Here is a 15,505-nt window from a genome sequence, read left to right on the forward strand (position 1 = left end):
TTCAGCCCCTTGTGAAAACCTTTCCTATACTCACTCTTATCAGATCATCAACTCATATCAGATAACAACCCTAAAAGGACAGAAGGTTGTCCTTGCGCAACACAGCAGAATTCAAGCCCAGAAAATTTACCTTTAATTTACAAAGTGAATTTATTGATAAACACCCTTACAACACCCATGCAAGCTGGTGACACACTCACATTCTGCTCTGCTAACCTAGCATTTCATAGTTCAAGAAAATGAGATGGAACATAAGGTAGGTACAGAATAATATGAAAGAAATATTATGGCTGCCGATAAAATTACGATATATATTTGAAAGAGTAGAGACCTTCTCATATAAAAGGTCTAAAGATCAGAGCCAGCAGTCTTTTATGGTGATGAAAATGACAAAAGATAGAAAAAAGATATGCACGGCAAGATATCAGTGCATCCTGAGCTACAGGAAACATATATAAGCATTTATGGGGAGGGGAGCAGTCTCTTACATCTATCTAACAAAAGCACACTTTTTGGTATGAACTCAAAACGTAGTGAACAAAGTTTGTTTCTCCAATTTCTATACTGTACAGTGTGAACTTTTCTTTTAGTGGAGCCACACCAAGATAGGGCAGAACAGAGAGGCAAGTTTATGGAGAACACAGAAAGCTGATTATTCCATGGGCAAAAAAGGCTGACCACATACGTATTTTAACAGCCCCCGGGAGACTAGGAAAACGAAGTCAGGAGCAGGGTTTTCTGACAGAGATCCCCTGCAGTAATCATGCTCCACAAAGCTATTTTTGGGCTCTGATGGGTAGCTGGAATAATTATCCCCCCACTCATAAGGGCTACTTAAAAATAAAAATTTAAAAACTACTGTTAAGCCAAATTCAGTGCTGAAAACTTCTTGTAGAAGCATTTCCATCCAGTCACCAACACCCCCTAGTGGGCTAAAATACTTCTCTGACATGTGATGAGTAAAAAGAACTGTCATAACTTTTCAACAGTTACAGCTATGAGATAAGGTATGATTGATGCCCCTAAAGGACATGTCATCAATTATTTGCATCCTAGACCAAGACAGCAAGAGGTAATGCCTGAATTGTTGCACTCACTTTTGTACACTAAAAAGAAATCTTATTTCTACTCTTCTCTGCAATACCAAGCTGGGATGTGGTGTGGGTGTGTTTATGTGTGCCAGCATGCAGCAGACTTTGGGGGGGAGGGCACAAAAATATTCATGTTGGTACAAACAATAAACTGATTGGGTCACACCCTATAACGACTTTTCTCTAAAACATATGAATGGGCATAAAATGAGAAATGCAGTCCAATGCACAATAAATATAAGTAATGCATCTTAAAACTTTGAGCTGACAGTGGGCTGATCAGTAAAAGGATCTTGTAATGGATAACTCAACAAAAACATCCCAGTGTCTCCTGGCAGCTGTGAAAAAAGGAAAATTCCATGACAGGGATCAAAGAGACTGGAAATAAAACAGCCAATATTGCAATGCCTTTATACAAACGTATGTTGCATCCACACTTGGAATACTGCGCACAATTCTGTTCACATCTCAAAAAGGTTATTGTAAAGTTGGGGAAAATACAGAAAAGGGCAACCAAAAGGTTCGCGGGCAATAGGAACCCCCCTCGGAAGACAAGTTTCAATATACGGGACATTTTATTTGAAAAGCAGAAATGGGGAACTTGCAGTTTTTGGCCTAATTTCAAGAAGGTGGCAAGGGAAGGGGTTGGGCAGAGAGAGTAAACAGAGAAAAGAGTGGGCACTGCCCATTATTGGTTTCAGCCCTGACCATTATTGATAAGTGGTTGCTAACAGATGACATCAGAGGAATTCAGAAAAAAGTTCCCTAACCATTCTTTTCAGGCAGATAAGATGAACAATCATAGAATTTTTTTAAAGTATGCATCATGTGGAAACAACCAAATGGGAGTGGGCTTTTTTCCTTCCTCTCTTGCAATACTAAAACATTAGATCATGCCATGAATGGCAAAAAAAAGGGCAGGCTTCTTCACAAAGTAGAATTTCCATGAGGAAATACACTCACAAAAGATGTAGTGATGGCCAGCACACATTTATAGAAGACTGACTCTAAACCCTGGTACAGGAATTTCTCTCAACTGCAACGGCAGCAATAGCTGATGCCGTTTTCTAAAGCAATATTTCTGTTATTCTCCAGGAAACTGCATTTCTTTGCATCGGGCTAAGCAACCCAGTCCCCACAGATTCAAGTCTTATTAGTTTAATGTGGCAAGCACACAAGTTCTTGGTATCAGGACGACAACCTCAGCCTGCCATTTCATGCTTCCTAGTAACAAGCAAGCCACATCATATGCTGTCAGGCTTAAGGCTGCTTCACACATAACAGAATCAGCACAATGTTATTCTGAAACGTGGAGGATAATTGCAGCTTTCTCTTTCCCCCCTAATGCCTGTGGGTAGAGAATAAGTCTAAAGTGATCCTGATTAGTAGACAGATTTCACTCCAGTGTAGGATGGGTCATGTTTTTCTTTATATGCAAACAACAACAAAAGATTGTGGAGGGGGTGCCTCTGAAAAGAGGCTGGCAAATTTAGGATATAGCCAAATGTGGTCTCCAAGTCTCTGTTTGGTCATCAGGACTCTCCCCACACCTGGTCTACACCCTCTTCTCAGGTCATATCCATTACCAATGCAGCTTTACACCCTCATTGAGTACATTTGCCTGGCTGGAGTGTCTCCTTGAACTCTTATGATGCCTCTTGCTCACCTGGATGAAAAATAAAGAGGGCTATGTTCAAGTGTGTAGAAACTAGCCTGCTGTACAAAAGTAAATTTGTTGCTCTGCCCACTTTTGCCTTTCGCCCCCAAGTCCCCCAAATCTGCTTTATCCTCAAAATGGGGTATGAACCAGCCCAAAAAAAAACTATTAAATACTGTGTGGAAGATACAAAACACCAAGCAGATATAGTCAGGTCCCTGAAATATTTTTTTAATTTTTTTAATAAATATTTATTGAAAGTTTTTTTTTAATTACCATACAAATAAAGAAACAAAATAACACATATCGTAACATATTTTCTTAACTTCTTTGGACTCCCTCACATCTCCCGCTCCTGCGTTCCTAGTTTATAAATATCTAACCAGCAATTTATCACCTTATTTTCATTCTTGTTATCTATTTTTCCAATGTTGTATCTCTAATTTTAGATATCATTTATTCAAACCTTAAAAGTTTAAATTTAGCCTAATAGTTATCCAAAATTTGTCTTTTCTTAAATTTAACTTATCTTCATATTTCACATCATCTAGCTTAATGGTGCCAAGTTACTTATAATCTAGCATCCTTCTTAACATTCATACAATTTACAATGTTTCTGTAGGTAGGTCTTGAATTTCTTCCAGTCTTCTTCTACCGTCTCCTCTCCCAGGTCTCGGATTCTGCCAGTCATCTCGGCCAGTTCCATGTAGTCTATCAGTTGCATCTGCCATTCTTCCAGTGTGGGTAAATCTTGGGTTTCCCAGTGCTTGGCGACGAGTATCCTTGCTGCTGTTGTTGCATACATAAAAAATGTTCGGTCCTTCTTTAACACCCTCTGGCCGACAATACCCAGAAGGAAGGTCCTTGAAATTTTTAACCAGTGAAACCAGAAGACACCTCACCTCCCAAATACCTAATACCAACCTTGAAATTCCAAAACAACAAAGGGCTTTCACTCTGGCCCATTGCCAGGCCCTCCCTTCAGCCATCCAGAAAGGCCTCTTTAGGAAGACACTGTATGAGGAGAGGAAATACCCATGTGGCTCAGGGCAACTGGAAACAACAGAACGTGCCTTTTTTCACTGCCAATACTATACACGAGTGAGGTTCATCTTGCCTATAAAGTCTTACCTTGGAAGTCGAATGGAATCTGTTCCGGAAGTCCATTTGACTTCCAAAATGTTCAGAAACCAAGGCATGGCTTCTGACTGGCTGAAGTCAATTGCAAGCCGTGGAAGCTATGTTGGACGTTCGGGTTCCAAAGAATGTTCCCAAACCGGAACACTCACTTCTGGGTTTGCAGCGTTTGAGAGCCAAAATGTTTGACTCGCAAGACGTTCGGGATCCAAGGTACGACTGTACTACATAAATTTCCAGGTTGTACAGAACAACTTTATACCTCCATACTACTTCAAGATAAAAACCCAAACTCAGTTGCTAGATTTTGCGCTGCCATGATGGATATTCGTCAAAGGATGGTTTGTGCCACAAACTAGGCCTAAACTGAAGGTCCAAAATGCAAGACCTATGCTCCTTTACATTCTTTCCCTTATAGTCGCTTTTAACCGTTTGTCCTTGTCTTTATCTTTTTAAGTGATGTATGGTATAATAAGGTTATGCTTAAAATTCTACAAGGCAGGCTTAAGCAGTATGTGGACCGAGAACTCCCAGAAGTACAAGCTGGATTTCAAAGGGGCAGAGGAACCAGAGACCAAATTGCAAACATGCACTGGATTATGGAGAAAGCTAGAGAGTTCAAGAAATACATCTACTTGTGGTTCATTGACGACACAAAAGCCTTTGACTGTGTGGACCACCGCAAACTATGGCAAGTTTTTAAAGGAATGGGAGTGCCTGATCACCTCATTTGTCTCCTGAAAAATCTTTATGTGGGACAGGAAGCTACAGTTAGAACTGGATATGGAACAACTGATTGGTTCAAAATTGGGAAAGGAATACAACAAGGCTGTATATTGTCTCCCTGCTTATTTAACTTACATGCAGAATACCTCATGCGAAAAGCTGGAATGAATGAATCCCAAGCCAGAATTAAGATTGCCGGAAGAAAAATCAACAACCTCAGATGTGCAGATGACACAAAGTGATGGAAGAAAGTGAGGAGGAATTAAAGAACCACTTAATGAGGGTAAAAGAGGAGAGCACAAAATATCGTCTGAAGCTCAACATCAAAAAAACTAAGATCATGGCCACTGGGCCCATCACCTCCTGGCAAGTAGAAGGGGGAGAAATGGAGACAATGAGCGATTTTACTTTCTTGGGCTCCATGATCACTGCAGATGGTGACAGCAGTCCCCCTCACATGGAGGAGACTCTTGAGAGTCCCATGGACTGCAAGAAGATCAAACGTATCCATTCTGAAGGAAATCAGCCCTGAGTGCTCACTGGAAGGACAGATCCTGAAGCTGAGGCTCCAATACTTTGGCCACCTCATGAGAAGAGAAGACTCCCTGGAAAAGACCCTGATGTTGGGAAAGATGGAGGGCACAGGGAGAAGGAGACAACAGAGGTCAAGATGGTTGGACAGTGTTCTCAAAGCTACTAACATGAGTTTGACCAAACTGCAGGAGACAGTGGAAGACAGGAGTGCCTGGTGTGCTCTGGTCCATGGGGTGATCCAAATAAAATTTGATACTACTGATACTACACGCTAATGTTTGAGCATTAATTTTGTGGACAAACATGAAAAATCAAATGCACCTGCTATTCTGTGCTCCAAAATGTTAGTCCATTTATGGAATAGACTCTCCCTGTTGATGTTAGTCATTTTCCTTACTGCATTATTTATATTATGTGTTCTGGGTATCCCCTGTTCAAAAATTGTCTGGCCGATCAGGGCTGGCTGAATGCTCCACAGGCGAGGGTTAAACTGCTTACTGGAGCCTCCCCTCCTCAGTTCAGCCCTTAAAACAGGCAGGCAGGCAAGCAGGCAGTGCTGCTATTGGCTTCTGCTATCTCTCACACACATATAACAAGCAAAGCAGACACACAGTTGCTGCTCACACTGCCAATTTCTCATCTTCTTCTCCGCTCCTTTCAGGGTCTCCCCCTCCTCCCAACAAAATCTGCTCCAGCAGCAAAGCCCATCCCTCTGGCAGGTTCAAGGAAGACAGGCTGTGGGGAAGAGCATGGGGTGGGTGGAATGAATTTCACAACTTGAGGAAAGAGCGAGTCTGAGCCCTGTGGAACTGGTGTCTCTACACAGACAAGGTCTACCCCTCCCTCAGTGGATATGAGTGAGGTGAGACCAAGACTCATGGAGTCAAAGGGATGGAGGGAGGGACAGAGGGAGGGAAAAGGCAGCTGCTTGCTCTTCCCCACTACCTCCTCTTGCCTGCCCTAATCATCATAAACACCACCACAGCTCCTCTTTGCTCCCACTAGGCAGCTACCCAAGACAGCCGACCATGCAACTCTGGTGGATGGGCAGGGAGTCACCTCCGCTCGGAGTTTCACACCCACCCCCTTTGCTTCTCATCCAGCATCTACCAGAGGTTCTCAACCTGTGGGTCCCCAGATGTTGTTGGACTACAACTCCCATCATCGCTGAGCTCTGGCCTTGCTAGCTAGAGGTGATGGGAGTTGTAGTTCAACAACATCTGGGGACCCACAGGTTGAGAAAGGCTGAAAGCAGTCTTTCTTTCTTTCCTTTTTTTTAACGTATTTTTATTAAAGATTTATTGGTTTACAAAAGTATGTGCAATGTCTCTTTTTTCAAGTTACATTTTCTACAAGTCAGTTTCATTTGTTGAGACATTAGTGTTCCAAGAAGTCTTTCTGAAGCAAGCAAGGCAGGGATCAGGTGGTGCTGAGGTTGGGAAACAAAGAAGTTTCTCCACTTCTCACAGATGGCTCAGGTGCAAAGCAAGCGACCAGAAAACTTAGCTTGGTCATATTTGAGCAGTTCTCAGGCATGTAATGCACATGGTGAATGGTGAATTCCAAATGCTAGTTGTATTCAATGTTGGTCCTACTCAGAGCAGACTTACTGAAATTAATGAATGCAACTAACTAATATGTATTCATTTTAATGGATCTCCTCCGAGTAAAACCTATGTATCAAAAAACCTCATTTTTCTCTTAGCAAGAGCAGAAATGGCAATGAATTTGAATTAGCCATGCCTGCACCACCAAAGTAATTCATGAGGCAGACTCTGGATAAGCACAAGGTTTCACCTTCAACTGCCTAAGGGCACTGATTACTTTTAAGAGTTGTGGCAAGGCATTCTCAAGAGATTTCAAACTACACACCCATTTATATGCTTGCATATGACATGTCTGGTCCTTATTCTGGAGCCACTCGCCCCCCTCTCCTGCATTACAGTCCTGACAAGGTCCATAGCTCAGTGGTACAGTATGAGTATTTGCAATGCATGCAAAAGCAATGTCTGAAATTAGCAGGTGCCAGCTGCATTTTGCGACCGGCAACCAGCCTTTTGCAACCGGATGAAGAAGTCCAGGTGCCACCTTTGGTGCCTAGCATCATCACCCACCTGGCCGTATAATTCACGGAGTCAGCAAGGATTTTGCTGCTACTGCTGTACCAGGTGAATCAACTGTTTGTTGGGGTAGAAAGGTATCAAAATACACATCTTTTGCTGCTGCGCTACCCTGTTGACCCCCTGAATCTCCCAGCAGCAAAATTAAAATATAAATATAAAAAACGTTTTGTTATTATTGCTGCTGCTGCTGCACTACCAGATGAATCAGGTGTTTGGCAGGGGTAACGCAGCAACAGAGATGGCGCCTCTATCTACCTCCACTGTCAGAGGCAGTATGTGTCTGAATAACAGTTTGTGGGAAATCACAAGTGGGGAGAGTGCTGTTGCACTGAAGCACTGCTTGTCACCTTCCCACTGGGACATCGGCTTGGCCACAGTGAGAACATGAGGCTGGACTAGACGGGCCTTTGGTAAGCTCCTCTTATTTTATGGAGACAGTTCCCTGTTTCTCATCAAAGTTCTCCCTTTAAAGTCCTAATTGTGCATAGCATGGAGAAAGGGAGAGATAACCTGAAGCTGCCTGTTCTGTCATCTGAATTACAATCTCCCCATGTGGGGTTTATGGAGTGGTAGCATGGGGTTTATGGGTGGACACGGGTGGCACTGTGGTCTAAACCACTCAGCCTAGGGCTTGCAAATCGGTAGGACGGCAGTTCGAATCCCCGCATGAGGTGAGCTCCCGTTGCTCAGTCCCTGCTCCTGCCAACCTAGCAGTTCAAAAGCATGTCAAAGTGCAAGTAGATAAATAGGTACTGCTCCAGCGGGAAGGTAAATGGCATTCCCGTGCGCTGCTCTGGTTCGCCAGAAGCGGCTTAGTCATGCTGGCCACATGACCCGGAAGCTGTACGCTGGCTCCCTCGGCCAATAAAGTGAGATGAGGGCTGCAACCCCAGAGTGGGTCATGTCTAGACCTAATGGTCAGGGGTCCCTTTACCTTTACCTTTATTTTACAATACAGTATTAGAAAGATCTAAGAAAAGAAAGAGAGAGCTTGCTAGTAAAGAGGATCCTCCCAAGCTCTCTCAGTCTTGACCACACGACCCAGAAAAACTGTCTGTGGACAAACATCGGCTCCCTCAGCCAGTAAAGCGAGATGAGCGCCACAACCCCAGAGTCGTTCGCGACTGGACTTAACTGTCAAGGGTCCTTTACCTTTTTAGCATGTGTGTAGCCAGGATTTCTGTTAGGAGGCAGCCTTTAAATTAGGGAGGGGGTAAAAACATCAGTTATTTAAGTATTTTTTATTGATTTACTTGATTTAGTGGGGGCAGTTGTCCCCCTGCCCCCCCTGGCTACACCCATGGGTGGTAGAGTGCTGTGACTATGTGCAAAGTTGCTCTGTTGTGATGTCTTGGGTGGGGTGGCCCTCAATGCAGGGGCAGCTAATATCCTTTCTGCTGAAGTCTGTAAGAGGGCAACGTCTTACTCCAGGTCCAGTGCACTGTCAACACGGCCATGGCCATGATCAGAGGAGTTAGGGTAGACCCTAGTGCTGCCCGCAACCCTACCTTATATGGTGAGTCTCTGGTGTATCTTTCACAATAGCGGCATACAGTGGTACCTCAGGTTAAAAACTTAATTCGTTCTAGAGGTCAGTTCTTAACATGAAACTGTTCTTAAGCTGAAGTACCACTTTAGCTAATGGGGTCTCCTGCTGCTGCCACGCCGCCACAGCACGATTTCTGTTCTCATCCTGAAGCAAAATTCTTAACCTGAGGTATTATTTCTGGGTTAGCAGAGTCTGTAACCTGAAGCGTCTGTAACTGAAGCGTCTGTAACCTGAGGTACCACAGTACTCAATCCACTTCAAACAGCGTGAAGGGCCTTTCAGTCAATCCTGCAACCTCATCACCCAGTGTAACTGAGAGTATAAAATTTTGCTTTTAGTTAGAGAAACACATTCAATAGAAAGCTCTACTTAGCGATTCTTGTATTATTTTTAAAATAAAAACAAAACAAAACAGCATTTAAAATCACTGGGGAAGGGTTAAAAGGACCCCAGTGTGGAGAAATCTGTATTTTTCATCAGTATTATACTTTCCATGATCAAAAGAAAAAAATGCTTTAAAAAAACAAAGCCAGTGTTCTAAAGACTGCCTAGGACAGCTGCACTTCAGGCATATATGTGTACCTACACAACAGCCTGACACATTTAAGTTTATGCAAGACATGTGAGGGGGACTCACAACCACAGCTAGTTAAGCACCAATCAGTGGCAGCACAAAGCCAAGCAGATCCACAAATTACAGCAAGGTTTTGAAGCGTCAGTGAGGGGAAGAAGCTGGTAGATAAAAGAGGAGCTGTGTGGAGATCAACAGACTGCCTTTGCTGTTCTGCCAGAGCAGAGAGCCTGCTTCTGGATGCAGAATTCTAAACAGTTTACTTTTAGTGAGGATAACAAGTTAGCTATGATACACACGACAACCTTGACAAGGCCTGGCAAGAACACACCATGTTAGAGCAAAGAGCAACAAGGTACACACAGGATGACAGATGTTTGTTCCTTTTCTCTTCTTCCCACTAGACTAGAGAGAACCTTAGAAGCTTGGAGCAAACACACAGAGACACTCAAGTGACAGACCATGACAACTAGAATGAGAATAATCAGAACAAAATATTTATATACAAGATGCTTATTAGGACAAAGCCTTAGCTTTGCGCAACTCTCATACTCCACCATTCAGCTTCAAAACAGAGTCTTTTAAGGATGCCACCTGCCACACTGGAGATGAGCAGAGTTTTCTCCAAAGCAAGAGATACTGGGCAGGTTTGCAGATCTTGTTCCAAAACCAGACGAAGAGAACAGAAAGGAGGGGGACATGGAACGCACCAGGAAGCAGAAGAAGGGAAGGGGGGAAATTACAAAGCGCTAAAAGATAATTAAGCTATCAATTGCAAGAGAAGGAAATCAAGCCACAGCAAAGTGACAGCAGCACTAAAGAGACTCCTGCCTCAGCATAAAGAATGTCTTTTTACAAAATTCAAAGTGTTTGGCAGCTTGGAAAGGGGGCAGGGAAGAGGGAAGATACTTTCCATTTGAAGATGTGGCCTAAATTTAAACATCCACAGGGACAAAGGTAACAATCCTTGAGGGATGGAAATGACAATTTACTCAGTCCAGCACACACTGCAAGGGAGGAATAGGAGATGGCAAGAAAACCCATAAACCGCTTAGCATCTCCAAATGAACCCATCGCAAAGCTCTGGAAACTGTGTGGAAATCATATTGACAAACTTGTTTCTGCCCAAGGCATTCTCTCTCTCTCTTTCACCCCCCCCCCAATGAACAGAAATAAGGCATAAGCCAAATCATTAACAGTCAATGAATAGTGTTAGCACTCTTAGTTGTCCTAACCAGGAGCAGAAGAAACCAGAAGCCAGGGATAGCAACTTGAAGAACAAGTTGCCCAGCAGCTTTGCCAGCAGTTATCCCAGCCTCTCCACTGTTGCCTAGAGCAACTGTAGGTCAAACACGTGCTTAGAATCCTATTCATATACTACAGAATACCAATCAAACAAGTCTCATTATTGTTCCCCTATACACCAACCTCAACTGAAGCAAGCCTCCAGGCCACACATCTTAGAATCACCTTTCATAACATTCTCACTCACTGGAGCACAGTCACCTTTCTCCTGACCCTCAATGCCTATCCGCTCCACAGTTCTCAGTCATTCTGCTTTGGTCCATGGTGGTGCCACCAAGAATTCGTTGCAAAGACAATCCCTTACCACCACCACCAATCCAAATTCCATCCCATCCTCTGTCACTCCCCAGAGCACAGCAAACTTGCATTTACCTCCCTTATTCTGAGTACTATTTATTTAGATCCACCGCAAGATTTTCCAAATGTACATGAGGGGTTGTTCAAGCGGCAAAATATTCTCTTTTTATTTTATTTATTATTTATTTATAACATCCTAGCAAACATAAAAGAAAAATAATAATCACATTACACAGCTTTTAACGTGGCTAGTTTGCCCTAAGTAAAGAAAAAAGTTTAAAATGTTTATAGACTATTGATACAATCTAATGCAGACAAGCTGCACAACATTTTAATGTGGGTTTTCTATGCTTCCTAACCTGGACTAGCCCTCGCAACCTAGAAAAATTTCCCATAGTCCTAGAAATGTTCAAGATAACTCCTCCTCTCTTCCCACCCCTCCCAATCTACACACACAGCTCCTCCTACACTACCGTAGGTCTTGGATCTCAGCCCCCTTTCTCCTGCTGTAGTCTACAACTGGCTCTTTCCCTACCTGATTAACTTCCATGCCTGGTATGCTACACCACAAGGCGTCATATTATGCATTCCCGTCCATTCCCAGGACATTCTCATGACTGGTACTTTGCACATTGCATCCTAGTACATCATCTCCTTCTTTCCTGCCAAAGAAATTGCTGCAGCGGGCTGTTCCACGTCTGTTATCATCACTTCTTCCCAAACCTACCCATTCCTATCAATGTGTCACTTTATCTAAGGAACATCTGCAACTGGTTCTCCATCACTTTAGGATTGATTAAACTCTGATGAAGTATTCCAAAGCATCCTCTTCACCTATCAGTGAGTATTATTATCAATATTATTATTATTTAGTATTTCATTTCTATACTATCTCTCACTCTGTCTCCCACCACCTACCTATCCACCCCTCGCTACTGTGCTATGGTATGCTCCCTTCAATCTACAGAAGGGTCACCCTGGCCCAGTGTCTCCTTCTACTGAACCGTCCATTGCCATCTGAAACTTTTCTTCATCCAATGCCCTTCTTCTCCAAAAAGCTTCTTGTCTGTGAAACCAGAAACACAGCACTGCATACTTCCAGCCATCAGCACATGAGCATCCCTCCAACGCACCATTTCAAGACATGCCCTTCTCCTATTCTACTCACCAGTGTACACAATTCCTTCATCTGGCCACCTACCGTACCTCCTGAATGGTTTTTCTAATATATGCCACTGCCCTCCCGCCCACTCTGCTGAATCTTGTTCTCGCCTGCCTAAATGCACATATAATGCTTCCTGCAAAGTATGCCATTCAATACCCCATGCCTTCCCTTGTGTTATCCCCCCACACAAATCCATTTATCCTATGTGCTGGGCATTTACTACTCATGATCTTCTCCCATTCCCAGTAAGTGTGCCCATGGGGCATCTCTTTTGCAACCCATCATAGTAAACTTGCAACCCCACCCCCAAAGTAGGGTCTCTCTCCTAGTCCTAGTGGGCAAATTTTTGTATGCAACTAGGCAGGGAATTGGCTGCTTTTAATTACAATTCCCGGCACAATATTAATGTTGCCCCTTCATTCCAGCCCACTGTTCCAATGCCTATTCACATGGAGATGAGATAAGCCTACCTATCTTCCAGTGTATGTTCCCACTGGGAAAGTTGGGGGTAGAAAAGTCACAACTCAAGTATGGTAAGCCTTGCACACCCCAACCATCACTGGACAATTGGGCGCCTGCTCCCCAGTGTGTTAGCCAATAAGCCGTTACAGGAATATTATTTGTGTAGCTGAAGCCATTCCAATAAGCTGTTAGCAAGTGCTTGTTCGTATATTTAAGATGCACAGCACCTAGCGCAACACTAGGCACCGTCATCCACTACATCTCACATCCCCATTCCAGTCCATCCTTTCAAGGAGCACCTGCAGTTCTGTGGAGTAAACCTCACATTTGCTATACATTTTTGCTCACCTTGCTCCAGACATCACCTACTCCCACTCTGAATATTCAGTTGCAAGTAACTCGTAAAGGACTTGTTCTTGTTTTTTTCAGTTGTACAGCACCTGGAGTAAGTAATGGTAGCACACTACATCCTCATCCCCAAGAGACATTTCAGGGAAAGCAGGCAGATCTCTTTCCACCCTTCTACTTTGCATTCCCTCATTGGGAGGGGGGTGTCAGCACCCCGTTCCACCCCTTCTGGGTGGGAGGGGGGTATGCCCGCCTTTCTTTGCTGCCTCCTCATGCCAAGAGGAGCACCTTTTCAGCTCTCCAGGCTCAAAAAAGTGGAGGCAGAATGCATCCATGTTCTATTCCCAGCATGCCCCCAAAGGAGGGAGCAACCCCTTTGTGGGCATCTTTCTACACCCCCCCCCTTTTGGGTGTGTTGTACTCCTGCTACATCCATAAGGATGGGACTCTTTTTTCTATCCCCATATTGTGTGTGGTCATGAGGGAAAACCTATCTACCTTTACAAACCCTCCATGCTCACCAAGGGGTCAGGGGGAATACATCCCTTTCTACCCTCAACCCAATGGGAGGAGGAAGGTGAGGGGGGGTCAATCTTTGCAGTTCCTTTTATGCCCCCACCTCTAGGAGGGATGTATTTCTTGCATCATCCTGGGGGTCGTATGTGCTTGTACTACCTCCATACTCTCTTCATGCCCACAAAAAATTGGAGGGGTGGGGAGAAAGGAAAGCTTATTTATATCCCTACCCTGAGGATATAGATATAAATCCCCACGATAAAGGGACGTGGGAGGAGGAAGTCTTTCTTTCCCTATCCAGGGGGTCCTATGTGCGACCTCGGTAGTCCCTTCATGCCCACAAATTTGGGGTAGAAAGCATCTTTCTCTCCCCATCCCAGGGGGTCGCCTAACTACTTTTACAGCACCAGATAGATAGATAGATAGATAGATAGACAGAAAAGAAATCCCACAAAAAGCAGAGGAGCTCTTTTTTGCCCCATCCCAGGGGTCGCATGCGCTACCTCCATAAATTGCGGGGAAGGGGGGTTAGAAAGAGATGCTTCTTTTCCCCCCCTCCCGCACCCCAGGGGGTCGCCTAACAACTTTTGCAGGAGCTCCCGACAGGCAGATATAAATTCCCACAAAGAAGGCGAAGAGGGCAGGACGGAGGCACCTCTAGGCAAACACCCCACCCCGCTCCCCCTTTCCCCTCCCACCCATCCAAGTTGTGGGTCGCTTTCCCCCGCCACCTTACCCAGCGTGAAGAAGGGAAGCTCGGTGTTGTCCAGGTCGTCCTGCACAGCAACGCGCCCGGGCAGCTCGGTCCGTACGAAGAGCAGCAGCCGCGAGTCCGCGGGGGGCGACGAGCCCGGTGAGGCGGCGGCAGCAGCAGCAGCAGCCGAGGAAGACGACGACGAAGAGGAAGAATCGGCAGCCGGGGCCGCCGCTGCCGAGGATGAACCGACCGGGGGGCTCCTGCTCCCGCCGCCGCCGCTGCTCCAGGCGACGTCGCTCTCCCTCAGCACCGGCAGAGTAGACACCGTCACCGTCTTCTCCCGACACGGGCTGCCGCCGCCAGCTCCGCCGCTCCTCCCGCCGGCTCCGCCAGCTCCTCCGCCCGGTTCTACTCTCGCGGCCGCCCCCGCCGAAGGGCCCGGCCCGCTGGTCAGCAGGAGCAGCAGCGGCAGTAGCGGCGGAGGCGACGAAGAGAAGGAAGCCGAGGCGGCGGGCGCAGCGGCGGCCGCCGATGGGGAAGAGCAAGCGGCGGGCAGGAACAGGAGGAGGCGGCGGCGGCGGAGCAGCAAGGGGCGAGGGGCTGCCATGCCCGAGCGGAGCGGGGCGCGGGGCGCGCAAGGAGTGGCTCGGACCCGGGGAGCGAGAGGGAGCAAGGGAGCGAGAGAGAAGGAGCGAGAGAGAGCAGGAGGACGTCGCAGCAGCAGCAGCAGCAGCCGACGCGAGCGACTCGCCTGCCGGGCACAGCCTGCCTCGCCTGCCTCCTCCCCGCCCTTGCTCCGCCCCCGACTCAGCCGCCCCCCAGCTCGGCAGCCGCCGCCGCCGCCGCTGCTTTGGCTCCGCCTCGCGCGCTGGCTCTGGTTCTGGCCGCTGCCGCCGCTTCGCGAGCGACCTGCTTCCAAAATCAAAGCGAGTTACTTTTGAGCCGCGCGAAAACGCGCTGCGTTCGACAGGTCCCAGCTTTAAAGCGCAGTCTGGGTGACTGGCCGCCTCATGGCTCCACACACACACACAAACGAGAGAGAGGGAGGAAACGTGTTTTAAAATCATAGTAATTAGTAATAATATTAGTAATTAGGCGCTGTGTGTGCGCGCACATATTCAGAAGGTAAATAAAATGTATTTAATCATAATTGGCACTAATATTAGGTAATTAGGCTGTATATCATGCCTCCCCCGCACACACATACATGAGAAAGAAAACCTGTTTAAAAATAATCATAATTAGATATACTCTAATACTGTATTAGTTAATTAGGATGTACGTATACACACAAGAGAGAGAAAAAGACGTTTAATCATAATGAATA

At 45.7% G+C, this 15,505-nt stretch overlaps 1 protein-coding gene across 2 annotated transcripts in view; it reads right to left on the reverse strand.

Moving 5' to 3' along the window:
- The window catches only part of ASTN2 (astrotactin 2), a 658,777-nt gene extending 643,824 nt beyond the window's left edge, over positions 1 to 14,953 (reverse strand). For both annotated transcript variants that reach the window (XM_081847443.1, XM_081847444.1), the window contains exon 1: positions 14,218 to 14,953. In XM_081847443.1, the coding sequence (XP_081703569.1) occupies positions 14,218 to 14,785 (568 nt within the window). In that variant the 5' untranslated portion in view covers positions 14,786 to 14,953. The remainder of the gene's footprint in view (positions 1 to 14,217) is intronic.
- Between the last annotated feature and the right edge of the window lie 552 nt (positions 14,954 to 15,505).

The sequence above is a fragment of the Podarcis erhardii genome, assembly GCF_964252035.2.
Source record: "Podarcis erhardii genome assembly, chromosome: Z".
Classification (NCBI taxonomy): domain Eukaryota; kingdom Metazoa; phylum Chordata; class Lepidosauria; order Squamata; family Lacertidae; genus Podarcis; species Podarcis erhardii.